Here is a 17630-nt window from a genome sequence, read left to right as displayed (position 1 = left end):
CAGCACACCTTGACCATCGGTTACATAAATGCTAGGACATCAGTTTTAAACGCAAGTCAGAGTATTTAGCGTGTAAATACTTATTAAACAATAATTTCATGGTAATTTATTGGGGATTAAAGCAGGCATAGTGGCGAAACCTAACCTAATTTGATCAATACTCTACAAAGGGACTGCACTTTAATTTCATGTAAATCCAGATCAGTAACGTGAACCGAACTTATTGTGAAGTGCTTTGAAAAGCATTAAATTATATGCATAAAACATAAATATCCAGTTTTTTGTATATTCTGTCTCGGCTGCGTATTTCCTTGTACGTATCTAGTTCTTTAAATTATACGGAAGAACGAATTCTATAGGATTGCTAGAAAAAATGCAAGTAAATTGCCCATTTTCGCTTTAGGCATGAAAATGATCACGAAATAAATAGTAAGAGAAATACGCGAATGAATAAAGTTATTTTAGAACCGGGGAAACTATTTTCAATCATTGTGTAGTAGAGTGTCATTTGAATAACATGTACACGTTGCGATAACTATTTCCTGGAAAAATAAAACAAATGTCATTCCATTTCAATAGAATTGGTCACCATTTTGTGATTGCAGACTTTACCGTGATGTTGTTAGTCGGCATTAAATAATACTTAAACAAATGCTCAAGAGAAGAATGCGGTAATGCCAGAAATGATTTTTATTTGGTACGAAATAAGAGAGAAAGACAATAAAAGCATTTAAAAATTAGCACTTTCGATTGATACGAAATATAGATTTCATTACAATGAGAAGGCAGATTAACCGATTGCTTGTATTCGGTATAATCAACTCTATCCAAAAAAGTTTTTTTTTCGGTGACAAACTAAGTACTATGACTTTAGGAAGGCAACTAATGCAAAAATTTTAATTCGACTTGACTATGCTGACAAACATTAGTAAATATGGTACTATTTTTACAAATAATTTATTTAAAATTAAGTCAAATCCATTAGGGTTATATTATAAACATATTATAACAAGAGAGGGCCTAAAATTGGGTCTAATCTTTTATTATCTCACATGGAAAAGATTCTTATTCCCGCGCGGGAGAAGGGTTTTTCGTACATATTTCTAAAAGATACTCGGATAGTCTAGACAAATCTTTATCACAAGATGTTTCGACGAAAAAAGTAGCATAGATGTCAATCAACGAGATAAATCAAGTAAGTGAGAGATTTTTTTACTATTCAGACGAAGAAACAAAAGTACATAAGTAAAACAGCATTTTACGAAAACGTTTACTTTTTGTCTTTACAAACTGTCATCGGGGGGTGCTCAGACAGCATTATTGATAACATTTAATGAAATAGAGAGTAAAGACATAGAGATAACGAAAAAGAAAATATTATAAAAGATGAGAGGAAAAATATTTTGCTAATATATATTTTTTTAAATCTCTAATATATATCGACAAAATCAAGAAATGAGCTCTGCGCTGGTTTGGACATGAAGAAAGAATGGACAGCGAAAGAACGGCTAAGAATATTTACAATGCGAATGTTGATGGATGCAGAAAGAGAGGAAGACAGAGAAAGACATGGCATGACCAAATCAAACAAATACAATTGGTTGGTTGGAAGAAATTGCCATTTGGCAATAAGCCCGCCATTTACACATAACATTATGTACAAAAAGTTAAATAAATAAAAATAAATACTTAAAGATGGACATTTTAGAAGTCGGAATAATCGGCGCGCGTGCATGAGAAGATGTATGAATGTAGAGGAAGCGAAATCTGTATGCAAATATAGAGTGATGTGGCGTTCTATCCGCTCTGCCTACCCTTACGGGGAAACGGCGTGATGCTTTGTTGTTGTTATTGTTGTTATTTTTTTAAATTAAAAATTATGAATCAATACAAAAATATTTTCTCTTCAGACTTATCGGTTCCAAATGCTTACAGAGCAGCGCAAAAATGTCCTAAGTGAAGAAGCTCCGTGAAAATAAGGCAAACTATGACTGAGTTCGGCGTGAGGCATGAAGCGTGATCACCATCTTCTGATGTGGCAAGTGAATTTGTGAGAAATAATGTAATTAATATGTCATATTACCAACTCGCAAATCACCAAGAGAACACTTTTCATGTACAAACACTCGAGTGTCATTGTAACAGAGTATCAAGCATTAGTAATCGTCATCACAACTATCCCAACACAATGGTTGGAAGACTAGTTAAATATGACACTGAAATTGGCTTGCGGATTAGCGCGTGGGAGGCATAAGAGTATCATGTAGGAATTAGGAATTGCTGCAACGTGGGCTTGAATGACTTTAAATTAGATACCGAATCATTCATATAGGATTCCGCATGATAATAAATAGGTACTTGTTCTTCTACACGTAGAAAACAATAAGCCATTAATACTGATTAAAAATTTAATGAAGAAAAATCGTGTAATAAATACCATGTCCCTTAGAGGGCTAAGAAAAAGGATGAAATTAACGATGATTATTATATTGAGTTTTTCTACTGACATTTCTTGGTGGAAACTGCATTTTAATTATAATAATAAAAATACTTTTATAGTTTTATTCCACTTTTTTTTTTTTTTACCAGTGACCGGGTTTTGTCGTGACCGACATCGTCAGACTGGTGGGAGACTAAACAAAATACAACATAGAAATTTGTTTAGTCTCCCACCAGTCTGACGATGTCGGTCACGACGAAACCCGGTCACTGGTAAAAAATTTACAAAATAATTATAAATAAAAGTGGAATAAAATTATAAAGTATTTTTATTATTATAACGATGATTATGATAAAATTATAAATGAAATTATTAATGAAACTTCTTGGTTTAGCATTACTTTTTATTGTTTTGACCAACGAGCGCTTTCGCCTAAGTAAGCATCTTCAAGACTGGTGAATTGTTTGCAACATTTACAGTTTTTATACTAATCATTAACTATGGAGTTTTATCAAGAAAATATCAACAAAAAATATCAATATTATCGATGAAATTAACATTTTTTTGCTATAAGCGATAGTTTTTTAATCGATTCATTAGTAATATTCTAATGCAAAAGATATTTACAGATATATAAAAAGTGTATTATTTAAAGTATCCAAAGAACAAGCAGCACTACATATCAGATACAATAATTCATTAATTTTGCTCTACCTAAAGTAATAAAAAAAGGAGATTTTTAGAAGATGTTGCCACAAGATCAAATTAAAAATTTAATACTTAAATAAATCAGTTTAGAACATAAAATGAAGTCAGCAGGTTCTTAAAATGTCATGATTCATCACTTATTTCTGCACACGCTAAAATACTGACTTAATAAGGTTCATTTTTTACATTGCAGTTTATCTATGTACAATTCCTACATTAACTGCAATAGTTTTCTTCTAGCTCCTGTAACTATAATTATGTGAGGATCTGGTGAAATAGTCTGTTGAGATTTTTTTTTGCATTTGGTACCACAAAAAAACCATAGATTATATACAATGTTCACATTTTAATTAATTTTATTTTACGCGATAGATTAGATAAAACTACTATTACATCTGACGTGTAATAATAGCTGTATATAACACGCGCGAATAATTATATTATTATAATTTTAATTACGATGACTATTTACATAAACATACAAAAAATGAAAAATAACCTCTAAAGATACAAAGGTTGGTATGTACGAAATACTTTCAACGATTACATCGTGAAAATTTGAATGTTATAACAAAGGCGCAATTTATGCACGTAATTAAAACAACAATACATTCCACACATTCTCGAATGTCCCTAGAAAACTTAATTAATTTTTCAACGCTTGTAGAATAATCAAAAAGTATGAAGTCAACAAACCTCGAGGTTTTGTTGCAGTATTTTGTGATGTCTTTAACATAAACAACAAATAATAAATAAACCAAATACTGGATAAAAACAAATAAGAGTCAAGCGCGATAAAAGCTACAAAAATAACACTAGACATCCTTTATTTTAAAAAACTTATTATAATTATTGTGAATAAAACTTCTGTTATTTGCTAAGCGGAGAACGACTAGCATTAAGTTTTTCTCTTTAAAAAATATACACGTAGGTACTTTTATTTTAATTGGAAGATTTTATTATAAGAATCCCGAACTAGAGTTATCTTATAACTATATATTATATGGTGTTGTAATCTTATAAATATTGATTTAAAAAATAAAAAAACGGTTTCGTAAATTGATATCACAATAAATCAAGTGATTAAAAAACGCGTTTCTGCTACTTCATCAATTCTTGCTTTCGAATGTACAAACTATGTTTTATATATTCGACTTGCAAAAAAGTTGATAAGCAAATTGACAGACATAATTCAGAACGCGAATTTACATGTGAAGAAAAAAAGATATTAATGAATTCTGTCACCTTGATGGAGCATCGTTGTTAGACTTTATAATTAAATTAGTTTTTTCAGAGCAAGTTTGAAATAATCCTTATCGTAAGCTTTAAAAACAATAGGCACGAATAACTGAAGCCTGCGCATTCGACTGACGTGACTAAGTAGGAATTTGATTTCAAATCCAAAAAATAAACTAATACAAAATAAAGCTGTCGAATTAAATGATTAAAGCTATTAAATCTGACGTGTAAAATAGTATCAAAATTATTCATAAGTTCGAGTAATTCCTTCGGACAGCCATTTTGTCCAAATTATGAACACGTATTAATTCCGATAATCAATTTGTGACTACACAGGCGTAAATGTGTTAACGGAGGTCAACGGCTACAGATTACGGAATTATGTTTTACCCTTTAAAACTTTAGTATTTCTTTATGATTCCCGGATTAAACTCGTATTTGTTTACAAAAGAAATAAAAATATATAATTTTTATAACACATTCAACATAAGGTTTTAGAAGGTACAGTCTAAAAAAAAATGTAGACAAGAACTGGATACAGCCCCCTTGGAAGCTGTTAATATTAACATGTTACAACAGAGGTGAAGAAAATTGTAGACAAGAACTGGATACAGCCCCCTTGGAAGCTGTTAATATTAACATGTTACAACAGAGGTGAAGAAAATTGTAGACAAGAACTGGATACAGCCCCCTTGGAAGCTGTTAATATTAACATGTTACAACAGAGGTGAGGAAAATTTTAGAGAAGGGAATATAGCAGTCTAGGCATCCACGGGGCTTATGACGTATCATTGGCTGGTTTACGTGGCCACTTTACACACCATGTAACATGTTACACAAAATCTCATCCTCTTAAACTCAGGCCCTAAAAGTATCAGGCGTACATGTCATTGCAGAGAACGGAGGCTTTCGCATCCTTAGATTCAATTAGCGCTCTCCCGAAGAGACTTCTTTTGTTATACAAAGCATCAAACTTACGTAAAATGTGTATTTATGTGACCAATTTACACACTGTGTAACATGTTACACATTTCATGTAATTCTGATGCTTTGTATAACAATAAAAGCCTCTTCTGGAGAGAACTAACTAAACCTGAGGATGCGAAAGCGCCCGTTCTCTTAAATGCCATGTTAGCCTGATACTTTAAGGACCTGCGGTGCTATTCTAAACCGCTTTCGCGGCCGTAGACACACTTACATACAAAATACACGAGATAAGTGTTTTCTATGGCCGTGAGAGCATTTGGAATATCACCCCTGGGTTAAAGAAGATACGATTTTGTGGTAGATAAGAGCACTCGCCATGCACTCAGTAACCCAGCTTTTCAAGACCCAATCTTAGAGGGCAAGGATCAAGTGACAGAAACCCGTCACTCGGTGAAACCTCCGTGAAGAATGTCAACGCTTATCAGTTCATGGTTTACCTCATCGTTCTTATTTTCAAAGCACCCTCTTAATTCCATTCATAATTCATCCTTCTTCTGTAACTCGTATAGTATCCACGCGGCTCGACAAAATAATCATCTGCCATCCACTAGCAAATACGTGTCTGTTGAAATCACGCCTGAAGAAACATCTACTTTCTCTTCCTTAAACTTTTATCATTTCTTCTCTCTTTATTCCATTTTTTCTTGAAGACTTGTATAGATATTAATTCATTTATATAGACACTAGCTTTTACCCGCGACTTCCCTCACGTGGAGTTGGGGAAAAATTCGTTAGGTAATTAATTAGTTTTGTCGATTAGCAATAAGAATTTTTCCGGTGGAATGATATATTTTTTCGAGCAGAAAGTAGCTCGTATCGATTGCCGGTCCTCCAACTATCACTATGAAAAATGCGACGATTCGTTAGTCTATGGCGACGTATACTACTTATTCTGTTCACAAATCCAAAATACTTCTACAAAACCAAAATGAAAAGCAAACCAAACTAACTATAGATAAAGCAAGTCAAATTTAGAAATTGAAAGGATTTATTTAAAATTGATTCTTTTTGACATTCCACCTTCCCGCCTACTCTTTTTTTAAATAATGTTGCCTATTGTTAATATGCTCGCGGTACACCCCAGTGAACATTATTCTGTATAAAAAAATGAATAAATATATTTTTTTCATTGATTTTTTTTATTTGGGCTGAAAAATAAGTGTCTTATTTAACTTCTCCCCTGTCCGGGTATCCCTGTTCAAAAAAATATGTCAATCGGTAGCTCCGTTGAGACGTAAAAAAAACACAAAAAACAAACAAACACACTTTTACATTTATAATTTTAGTATGGAGATTACTAGATTAATTTTTGTATCTGTTTTGTTATATTGTACGATCTATTCTCACTTACGTTTTGAAAACGATATAAATAACAAATTTATTGGTTAGATGAAATAAATAATTGTCATTTGATAATAAGTCCGCTAATGTACAAACAAGTACGACTATGCATAAGAATTTATTTTTTATTTTTTGAAATAGAACTATAGATCTATGCAGGTCGCAGTAAAGTTAGAAGCTAATTTAGCACTGACCACAATCATTAAGAATAAGAAAAATTAAACTATTCTAAATAATAAAAGTCTTTACCTTTGGGTTCCGGGGTAGGCTGGGGCGGTGAGGGCAGCGGCGGCAGAGCCGCGGGGGCGGGGGTGGGAAGTTCCAGCAGAGGCGGGCGAGGGGGCGCCGCCCAGCCGCCTGCGTGACAGCTGTTGTGCCTGGGGCGAGACAGATTGCTACTACCGTCTGGAAGGAGATAAAAAGTTTGAAAAAAACGAAAAGCGTCAGAAAGTTTAGATTCAAAATAGTTCAATATTGAAATACAGATTGTATTATAGTAATGTGCAGGAGATAAGGTTTCATTTGCATAAAATTTTGTATATTTTTTCCTATGTCCTGGCAGAAAAAATATAAGGTATTTTAGAGGATTAACCACGGGAGTCGCACTAAATAAAATATTCAAGAAACGAGATTCTGTGATTGTGCGTTTTCCAAAACATAATAACTTTCGAACCAAATGTAGTAGTTAATATCTTAAAGAACTTTCAATGTAAACAAATGTTTTTTTTTAATATTTAAAGTACATATTTAAATCGAATCCGGATTTCATTAAAACAAAGTGGAATTCAGATTTTGATTTCAACTTAACATTTTTATGAGGAAAGTGTACTTGAAAAATAGCTTAATTAAATAGCGATAATTTCTTTAATATGAACTTCAAAATGGCAAAAGGTGGAATGCTGTGTTTTATCCTCTGATGTAAAGCTTCAAAAAAGTAAAAGGATGATGAAATGGAAGACTTACTTCTGATGGTGACACCGTTCTGCAACAAACTACCAGCTTGTCCTCCAGGGAACGTGGCGTTCCGCTTGTGACGACCCTGAAAGAGGAACGAAATACAAACTTAGTACATAATACCACTTTACCTTACTTTCATAAGGTTCTTTTAAAAAATCAACAATATTATAAGTAGGCTTAAATATTTGTAGACAAAGATTCCTATGGGAGTTATTAAAGTTTACCCAATATAACAAAAGAGATGGAAAACATATTTGAGAAGGATATGATTGTTTAACATAAATATAATAATGAATGCATTTGTGTGTTCGTTTTGAATCAACGTTCGCGTATTGTCAAACCTTATTTTATTGTTGTCATTATTTCGTATTTACTACATTTTGTGGTTACCTATCGTATTGTCTGGGACTCGTCGCACATTATTCATTCGATGTGTATCAGTTAAATTTTAAAATAAAATGCTCTTTTTTCAGAATACGGTTTTGAAATTTAACATACTTTAAAAAAAAAAAAAAATTATAACATTTCTTGATTTGAATTTTAACAAAAAGGTTTCTAAGTTTTTACCAATCTCTTTATTGTACCATTTTTAATACAATTACAAGTTTTACACAATTATTTTTTTATACTTACGCACCCTCTCCCTCATTCATTCCCACACGCACATGTATCCTCTCCCTCATTCATTCACGCATACACACATTCACATACACATGAATACAAACGTCACTCAAATACAATTACGAAACTTCTTTTCTTATATATTATGTGTCATTATATTTACAGTGGATTTTTTTAATTGGCTTTAGCATTGTTAATATTTTTCTTCTTATTTTGTTAATGTAATATCTGTAAAAATTCAAAATAAAATAAAATAAATAAATGTTACAAAGTGTGTAAAACAAACAATTAAACCAGACAATGATGGGTCATAAGCCCTGTAAATGCCTAGTTTTCCGTATGTATTTCTCAAAGATGTTCTCCATCTCTGTTAAAATATTTTGTAAAACAAATCCGCTAAAAACTTTTTGTCAATGAGTCGCGAATTTCTTAAATATCGAGATATGTATATTTGTGAGCTTTCTAATTATCAATATGATTTGGAAATTTTTGACATACTTCCAGCATTTAGAACAAACTAAATCAAGCGGTCTGATACAAGCAGGTCTGTATAGAAATTAAAAGGTATAAGGGAGCCTGCTTTACAATCACAACAAACAAGTCAAATTTGTGATTATTCTGGAAACTTAATATTTGGTCTTATATCATAACACTGCATGTTAAATAAACACCCTGGTAGAATCAGTCTCTCTGAAACTTCAAGATGTAGATTCTGCGGTGCAGATAATGAAACATATTTACACGTGAAATGTGAATTCGATACTTAATATCGCAAAAAAGCCACATTTACAAAAGGCTAATGATTAAACCTGAGGTAATGAAAATATTCGCCCCGTATTTAATGGCCCAAAAATAATGGGATATGGGTTTGGAGGACGAGACGAGATATTTACATATACGCCCTCCATTTGATAGCCCGGCTCCTTAAAGACCTAGGCTTCAAAGACCTAGGCTAGAAAGGCAAAAATCAATTTACGGGACCCTTTCTTGGTACCTTCTAGACCCTTTTTAATAGATCTACACAGGGCGCAGTGACGTCAGAAGCTTATTTAGCACTGATCCTTGTCTACAAAAATATATTAGAATAGAATAGATGGGTTTTTATGACAATAAAAACACAGAAAAAAAAGTTTTTTAACGACGCGTTGTGTTGTTGCGACTTTAATATAAAGCTGAAAGTCGTAAAACATGAATAAAAGAATTGTGTAATTTTAATAAATAAATGCCTTCATAAAGGCTTACAGGGAGTCACATAAAATGTTATTAAAAAACCAATACATAATCAATATACATTTGAGTTTTTTTTTATTTTACAAACCATCCGTAAAATGATAATTTATGAAAAATAAGAATAGTTAATAAAATAAATAAATAATCTGAAAATTAGCAGGGTATCATTTGTAGATTTTCAGCTCAAATTTTCTTAAAGTAATATGCTAATCTACATTCATGATCTACAATGATTTAGGCTTATATATAGTAAATAATACAAACTCGTATATACCCTTTTCATAGTAAGGTAATTACACGTTTTACGTCTAGGATAGTCAGAGTGAACTAACAATATAACATGTCACGTATCGCATTACATAATGTCTATATTAATTTCAATTTATTAAAAAATGAGTCGGTTTTTCACACGCTTATAAAAAAAATATTATTTCTCGAAATAATCATAAGCATGGCAATGAAATTTAATCGGCAGTGAGATGCATTAAAAAGTCGTAAAAATAATACCTGGCAATACTTAATTCAATAATGCTAATATCGTCCGGGGGACCAAAAAGTAACGTTTTTTTCGTTAAGTTTGATGATGACAACCGTATCATATGCACGTTGTAAATAACTTTACTTATTACAAAATAAAACAAATGTAAAAGTGCAATTATTTCTTAGCTAATGTGTTGTGTTTTCAATGGGAACTCTGATCTAGTCAATGTCACATAAACTTTCCAATATTCATATCCTGGATATTACACTACACAGCCAGTTTACATCCGCTGGATCAAAAATGACAGTTATTAAATTAATATCGTGTGTTACTATTGAAAAATATTCACCGTAAAACTATCAAAAACTTTTTGAATTTTTATTATTCGATACAGATTTTGATAGCACGTTCTAATTTTATATTTACGATATGGTATGATTCCATAAAAAATATAAGTACATCGTAAAAGGTGTCTAAAAGTTTTTTATTCAGTGCAGATTTTTTAGGTTCACTCCCAAAATATTTTTATTTTATTTATTAGGGATATCAACAGTAATACATGTAAAAAAACTATTACAAATAAAATATAAAGGGAATCAAACCAATAACAGATATCCACAGAAATACATTAAATACTCGTACAATACATACATGTTAGAGTGTTTGTGTGAGTGTAAGTGTGTGAGAGGGTGGGTGAGTGGGTGTTATAATGGAATGAGGGTGGACATGTGTGTAAATATCATTGCACAAGTGTCAAAAATATAAAAATATATAAAATATAAAGAATTAGAGTTAAAATAAGATTATATTATAGAAACTAAGTATGAGATATTAATAATATGTTAAGTGTTAAGTAATTTTTTTTTGTTAAAATAACAGTAAAACTCAAATTATCGGATTAATGCCAGACGTTATCCGGATATACAGAAATCCGGATAGTTGGATTAAATATTAAATTAAAGCAACGTTTGAAAGAAAACGCAAACATTAGTGAAATATCACTTTTTTATTTATTTATTTGTACATACATTTTATATTTTACAAATGGCACAAAAAACACTGGCAAATTCTGCTTTTACTAGTAGTAGGGTCGGCAAGCCAGAAATATTAGTATGCCTAATGTTGCAATCGGTTCCTATATGGGCAAATGCCTGTTTTAAGAAACCGATTTGTTGCGGCAAATATGGTTATCGAATATGTTTCCTGTAATAAAAAAAAAATATTGTAGAAAAAGAAGAACATTTACAGCCCAAAAGAAAAGAAAAAAAAAGAACAGTTTACGTTAGTATAATAATAAGATTAAAAATATATATGCACATACAAAAAATACAAGCTTTTGAAATAATACAGCGAATTGGAATCACATTAAAAACTTACTTATTCATATCCGACAAGTTTTAGAAGACATTTTATTTTTTATTATTACTTAAATTTCCTATTTTTTTCTGATAACGATCTGGACATTTGACAATCCGGATAGTTGGAGTTTGAATAAACGAATTTCTACTGCATTTCATTATTACCCTATGTTTAGAGACTTGATATCTCTGTATATAATAATTTTAGAAAATATAGACAGTTTGTTTTTTAAACAGCAAACAGTTTTAAAGTTACTTGTTAAATATTATCATCTTATAAGATTGGTATTTTTTTAACGTTATGTACTTATTTTTAGAGATAAACAATAAAAAAGCACATTTACAGATATTTTAAACATTTTTCCTCATTTTTAAATGATCATAATAAATATATCCTTCTGTGTTTTCTTAAATATTATCTATAAAAAATATGCTAAAACGAGAACGTTCTGTCATATCAATAAAATTAATTAGGTATCTTGTTTTTACAATTATTTTTTACACATAATGTTTGTACATCCTCGTCATTACGGCGGCCTCCGTGGTGTAGTGGTCAAGACGCTTGACTCACGCATGGAAGGTTCAGGGTTCGATTCCCGGTGAGAACACAGAAAAAATAAATGTGATTTTTCCCAAGCCTGGGTGTTCTATGATGTAATTCACCACTGTAATTGGGCCTCCTGGCCTGTTGTGCAAAATAAAAAAGAATTAAAAAAAATACTGTTTCCACTATCCACATTTTACCTTACTTGACCAAATCACGGGTTAAATTAAATATTCATAAAAAATACTGATTTTTTGACACAATGAAAACCTACGAGTCTATGACAAAAAATTGTATGATGACTTATAATACCTACACTGTACTCTGTACCGAACCCTGACGGTTATTGTAAGGTGATCTCAGAAGGTCGAATATATTGTAACTCAACTTGCTTCTAACCTTATGCAAATCGCGCGTTCAAATAATAAAGGATTGAGATGGCTTTAGATTGGAATCTATTGCTGGATTGCTAATGCGTTGCAATGATATTGAAGCCGCCCATTTGCAGAGAGTGGCGAAATCAATTTTGTATCTCGTTGAGATACTTAGGGGAATGCAAACTACGGCCCGCGAGCCAAGATTAACCCACAAGCTCTTTTATTTTCGGATATCTCTTGCTCGGCAAAGGGTACATTATTTTCAAAGAAAATACTTCAAATTGTAAAATTATTTCTTATTTTTATTTATTTAAATTTACATACATCCAGGGGCATTTACAAAAAAGAAAAAAATAAATGCATAACTTCATAAACATCAGCAGATGAAATAATTAAAGGAATATAGATGTTCAAATATGGGCAGAATGGTGAACGTTACGGTGTGTAATGTGGCCATTTACACCAGCCAATGACAGGTCGTAAGCCCAGTAATGATATATTCTATATATAATTCTATATTCTATATTCTACAATGTTCTTCATTTCGGTTGTAATTAATAATTAATAAAAATGAACTACATTGAACGACGTCACTAGTTTTCCGAAATCGACCAATGATAGTGTTGTGATACATTTCCGGTTACCGAAAAGCTAATACACCAATCAGGGTAACTCAACGTAGAGTACTCGAGACGTCGTAGGCGGAGTAATTTCAAAAAAAAAAACTTTAAAAAATTATATCGCTGAAAATACGATGCACATTTTTTTTTTTAATTGGCTTGTTTAAAAGTCAGAATATGTCTTATAATTATGACTTTAAAGGGGATAATATTGATATTCAGGAACAAATATAGGATATAACTTATATTTACATAAAGTTATAATTTAAAAATACTAGGTACACTTCCACTTATTTGTTTGACATATTAGCGATTTCACCCTCTAATGGGCATCTTCAGACTGGTCTGAATATCTTAAGACTGGTCAAACAAATAAGTGGAAGTGTACCAAGTATTTTTAATTAATAACTTAAAGGTAAATATAAGTTATTACACCACTACAATTGAATTTTATCAAGAATTGTCAATAAATAATATAAATCGAATAAATATGTATGTATTGTTTAATATACACAAATTCTGAGCATTTTATTTATCAACCAGTGCACGTTTCATGTTCTGAAAGAATAATAAATATTAGTACGGAACTGAGTCGTTAACAAGTTGTGTCGTTATTTCGCAAGTTCGTTTGTATTCTATTAAAGTGCCATTAAAAATATAATGTTTCCGTCTTATTTCGGCTAACTAAATTTTGCGGAACAGTCCAAGTAAAAAATAGTTCAAAAATATTGGACGCACCTGAGCTAGATTGAATATGCATAGCTTGATTATTAGTTGCAAAAAATGAGCAATGCATTGTATTTTTTCATCTAATGATTGTTTCAAATCACGCAAACTACACGGCTTACAACTCACAGATCTGTAATGCGCGGTACATTGTTTCAAGAATATAGAATGAGTGTGCTAGTTATGTAATTAAGATAAATTACATCTTACAAAACACAGAAAAGTCTCGAACGATATTAATTTCGGTTTTACTTTTCATCTCTTATAAATTTGACAGTGATGAAGTCAAAAAAGGTAACATTCAATAATAATATTTATGCTGAAATTAATATTCGCTATTGTTGGGTACATGTATAATGGATTTTTCAATCGCCGTGGACGCAGCTGATCTACGCGTAAGACGTCTGTTAGCTAATTAATTTAGAACGCATAGTTCTTTTAGATATTCCGGAGAACAGTTGAATAGTAACTTATATTTATGTACTTTAGAGGCAGACGGATGCAGGTCCAAACGTCAAATGTTCAATAAGAGCCTAAAAAATATATTTTCTCTAAGTGATCATTTATGGCAATAATTTGTATTTTCAGTATCTTAATATATTGGTTATTTTATTTTAAGACTTAAATTTCTTCTAAATCAATGGACATGATTATAAACTGGATACGAAAATCGAAATGTCATTTCATCAAATTCTGGATTTGCATCCGTCTGCTTCTGAGGTACAGATATAATCCACCACCGTTTGTATTTCACCCCCTGCGGAAAACGTAGACAGTGTAATTCCCGTAAAGTAATGATAACTTAACTTATTTTAAAAATAAGTCTCGCTGCGGTGTTTAATGATTGTAGATCCTATTATAATAATCGACTGTATTTACTACAAACGCATTTATTGATTTGTGTGCAGTAATCGGCAAATTTTTGCTTATGCATTTGATTTGTCTCGGCTAATAGAATCATGAACTAATAGTCCTACACTACACATACACACAACTCCTGCTAATAATACATTCAAAATGTAATTTCATAAAAGTAAATTTTAATTATTTTTTCTATTAAATAATCAAAATGCAGACATTAGCAATTTAAATTATTAAAACACAGGAATTGAGGAAACAATTAGAATGAATTTCGTGCAATCAAAACATTATTTCTTAAGCTGAGATGAACGCTCTATTCCCTGAAAAAACAGTTAATATGTCAAAATATACAAACATTATTTTAGGGATATGTTTGTATATCATATATCTATACAAACAATAATAAGTCGTTAAAAACGAATTACATTATTTTCATCAAACTGTTAGAAATTAGAAAAATGCATTGTACGTGTTCTCTAAAGCAATTAAATAACTGGGTAAATAGAAAATTAACTACAACTAATGCAGCATAAGTCATTAAACTTAATCGTATAGCAATGTTGTTAATATTACAATTGTTGCTAAATTTGTAGTAACATTAATCATAAATCCTGTCAAAATGGATATGAATTCTCCTGCTTATCATTGAATTGAACAAAATTTTCGCAAATTAGTAAATAAAAACAACGAACATAAATTATGTCACTTTTAAAAATTTCCACATGTTAAAATGATAGAAATGCATGCATTTAATATAATAACGTATTACATAAGTATTTTTGAATATTTTGTTTATTAAAGGAATGACCCGCTAAACGTTTACTTTAGGGGCATTTCAGCAGGTGAGAAAGAGGGGAAATGAAAAGTAGTTATGAAAAATACACCACAACACCCAGAACAATCGAGAAAAAAATCTTTCTTTGATTTTTATTATTTCAACTGGCGGGAATCAAACCAGCGACGCTAATTTCACAGCTGTCTAACCAACTGCGCTACGGCGTCCATCTAAAAATTTACATATATTTCTCATCAACCCGTGCCTCATGTCCGAGGATGGTGATCACCCCGACTCTAGACGTGGCTCATCTGTGGACTATCTACCTCCATCTGGAACGGTATTGTGCTCTTTTGTGGGCTTCAGTGATAATTCTGATAATTTAGTGACTAAGCCGCCATCTTGTCGGTTGACGTCCACGCGACCTTGTCCCTTCGACACTTCCCAGGAGGATAGTTTTCTATATCTATGTATAGAAATACAAATTAAATTACCTCACCAAAAATTAAAGCTCTTGATGAGGAATTATCCGTAAAAAAATAATAAACATAAAGGAGTTGTTTATTGGGGGTCTACAATGAATCCAATTTGAACAAATTTTACGTGAATTTATTAAAAATAAATATACATCGATGAATAAAAATTTAGCGTGGGCATAATGGCTATCGATTTATTTAACAACTACACAGTCCAATTTTACACAAAAATATTCCCGGTTTGATTTAAATTCACAAGTCTAATTAATTCATGTAAACCGATGTGTCTAGAAGCCATAGGACTGAAAAGAGGCGTTTAAGCTAAGGCATTGTGGAGTATTTTGAAAAATTGAAAGAACATCAAAGAAACGGTGTTATTTTTTAAAAATACAAAGTGATGTACCATATTTAGTTAAATTAACACAGAGACAGAATGTGTTGCAGGCATTTGCGTTGCCATTAATATCTAACGGATTAAATTACAATAATTATTGTGCATTTCTCAATGAACAGGTATTCCGATTAAACTTATAACTATGATCAATTATGCGTAAATGAAATTGCATTATTCATGCCCTTATTGAGATATAATTATCATAATAATCGTAAATTTAGCTAGGTAACATGATTGTATTATGATACTAAATGAAATATCATAAGAAATTTTAAACGTTCACAAGTGACAAATTCAGTAGATTTTCAAAGCCGTTTTTTTTATAATAGCATTTTTTAGTGATAAGCGAAAAGATAGCAATGCATTTATCATATTTTTTTTTTGTATTTTTATGGGTATTTTAAAACAGATCCAATTTTTCCCGTGTCCAGAAGCAATAAAAAATCCAGTGCTGTCTGCAAAATGGATTTTAAATCCTGGACAAGTACGATTCGAAAAAGGAAATCAAATAGAGGTTAGTCCGCCTCGCGGTGCACTAGTTAGTATTTTATACCATGCTTAAGGTCCCAAACTGGATTCCCGGCAAGGTCGAAGTGAAACATTGATTAAATATCAGATTTTTCACTGCAGTATTTCATAATATTGTCGAGATCTAATTATTATCTTATAGAGAATGAAAAAAAAATGCATGAGTATTGATTGCCTAATTTTTATATTTAATCAAAATAAGCAACTGAGAGGAAATTTAAATAAACTTGAAAAGCTAAATTTTCAAAGCGAGTTTTTCTGAATGGATCTAGGTGTTATGGTGTATTTTTTATAACTTCCTTCCATATCCTTTTTTCCACTAATGTTATTCCTAAAAAAATACACATGTTTACCTTGTTTCTTGGATAGACGGTCAGTACATCGCTCCACCATCTCGCTTCTTCTCGACATGCTCCCTTGACAAAGGTCACCCTGTCTGGGGACGTGATGGCCAGGCTGAAGGGGTGGCTTGTGACCTCGTCAGCATCGCGAACCTCCAATACTAGGGTCATATCCACACACGCTTGGGGAACTGTGTCCGGCTGTAACAAAAAAAAAAACAATGTTAATGTTAAAAACGGCACCAAGAAAGTACGAGTACACGAGTAGGTACCAAGGTAGCAGCATTTTTATTTGTTCAAGACCATTGCCCGATTACAATGGAAAATTAACAGAAATATCTTCAATTGTCTATAAAGTAAAATCCAATTTCCCATATTAAAATGTTTAAAAAAAAATTAAAACATGTTCAAACATGTTACCAACAAAAAAACCTTAACACAAATATTTGGACTTTCGTTTAAAAAATAGATTTTTAGTCATATGTAGACAAAGATAATTAAATGTAACTTTGTTAACTTCCCATTATATTCTGCCCAGTTGCACCAAATAAAGTAACGTTCAAAATTGTTACCAACATTTTGTCAAAATGAACAAAACAAGTTGAATAAAAAAAAGAGAGGAGAAG

The 17630-nt window shown here is 31.5% G+C and overlaps 1 protein-coding gene across 7 annotated transcripts in view; it reads right to left on the bottom strand.

The window, feature by feature from the left end:
* The window catches only part of LOC148275617 (uncharacterized), a 69817-nt gene extending 52616 nt beyond the window's left edge, over nucleotides 1–17201 (bottom strand). For all 7 annotated transcript variants that reach the window (XM_088235455.1, XM_088235458.1, XM_088235461.1 and 4 more), the window contains exons 1-3: nucleotides 17017–17201; nucleotides 7679–7754; nucleotides 6965–7120 (exon numbers count right to left, since the gene is read on the bottom strand). In XM_088235455.1, the coding sequence (XP_088091581.1) occupies nucleotides 6965–7120; nucleotides 7679–7754; nucleotides 17017–17175 (391 nt within the window). In that variant the 5' untranslated portion in view covers nucleotides 17176–17201. The remainder of the gene's footprint in view (nucleotides 1–6964; nucleotides 7121–7678; nucleotides 7755–17016) is intronic.
* Nucleotides 17202–17630: the final 429 nt, after the last annotated feature.

The sequence above is a fragment of the Micrasema longulum genome, unplaced genomic scaffold, assembly GCF_059751315.1.
Source record: "Micrasema longulum isolate JH-2025_06_02 unplaced genomic scaffold, ASM5975131v1 h1tg001374l, whole genome shotgun sequence".
In the NCBI taxonomy this organism is placed as follows: Eukaryota; Metazoa; Arthropoda; class Insecta; order Trichoptera; family Brachycentridae; genus Micrasema; species Micrasema longulum.
This window is presented reverse-complemented; position numbering and strand designations above follow the sequence as displayed.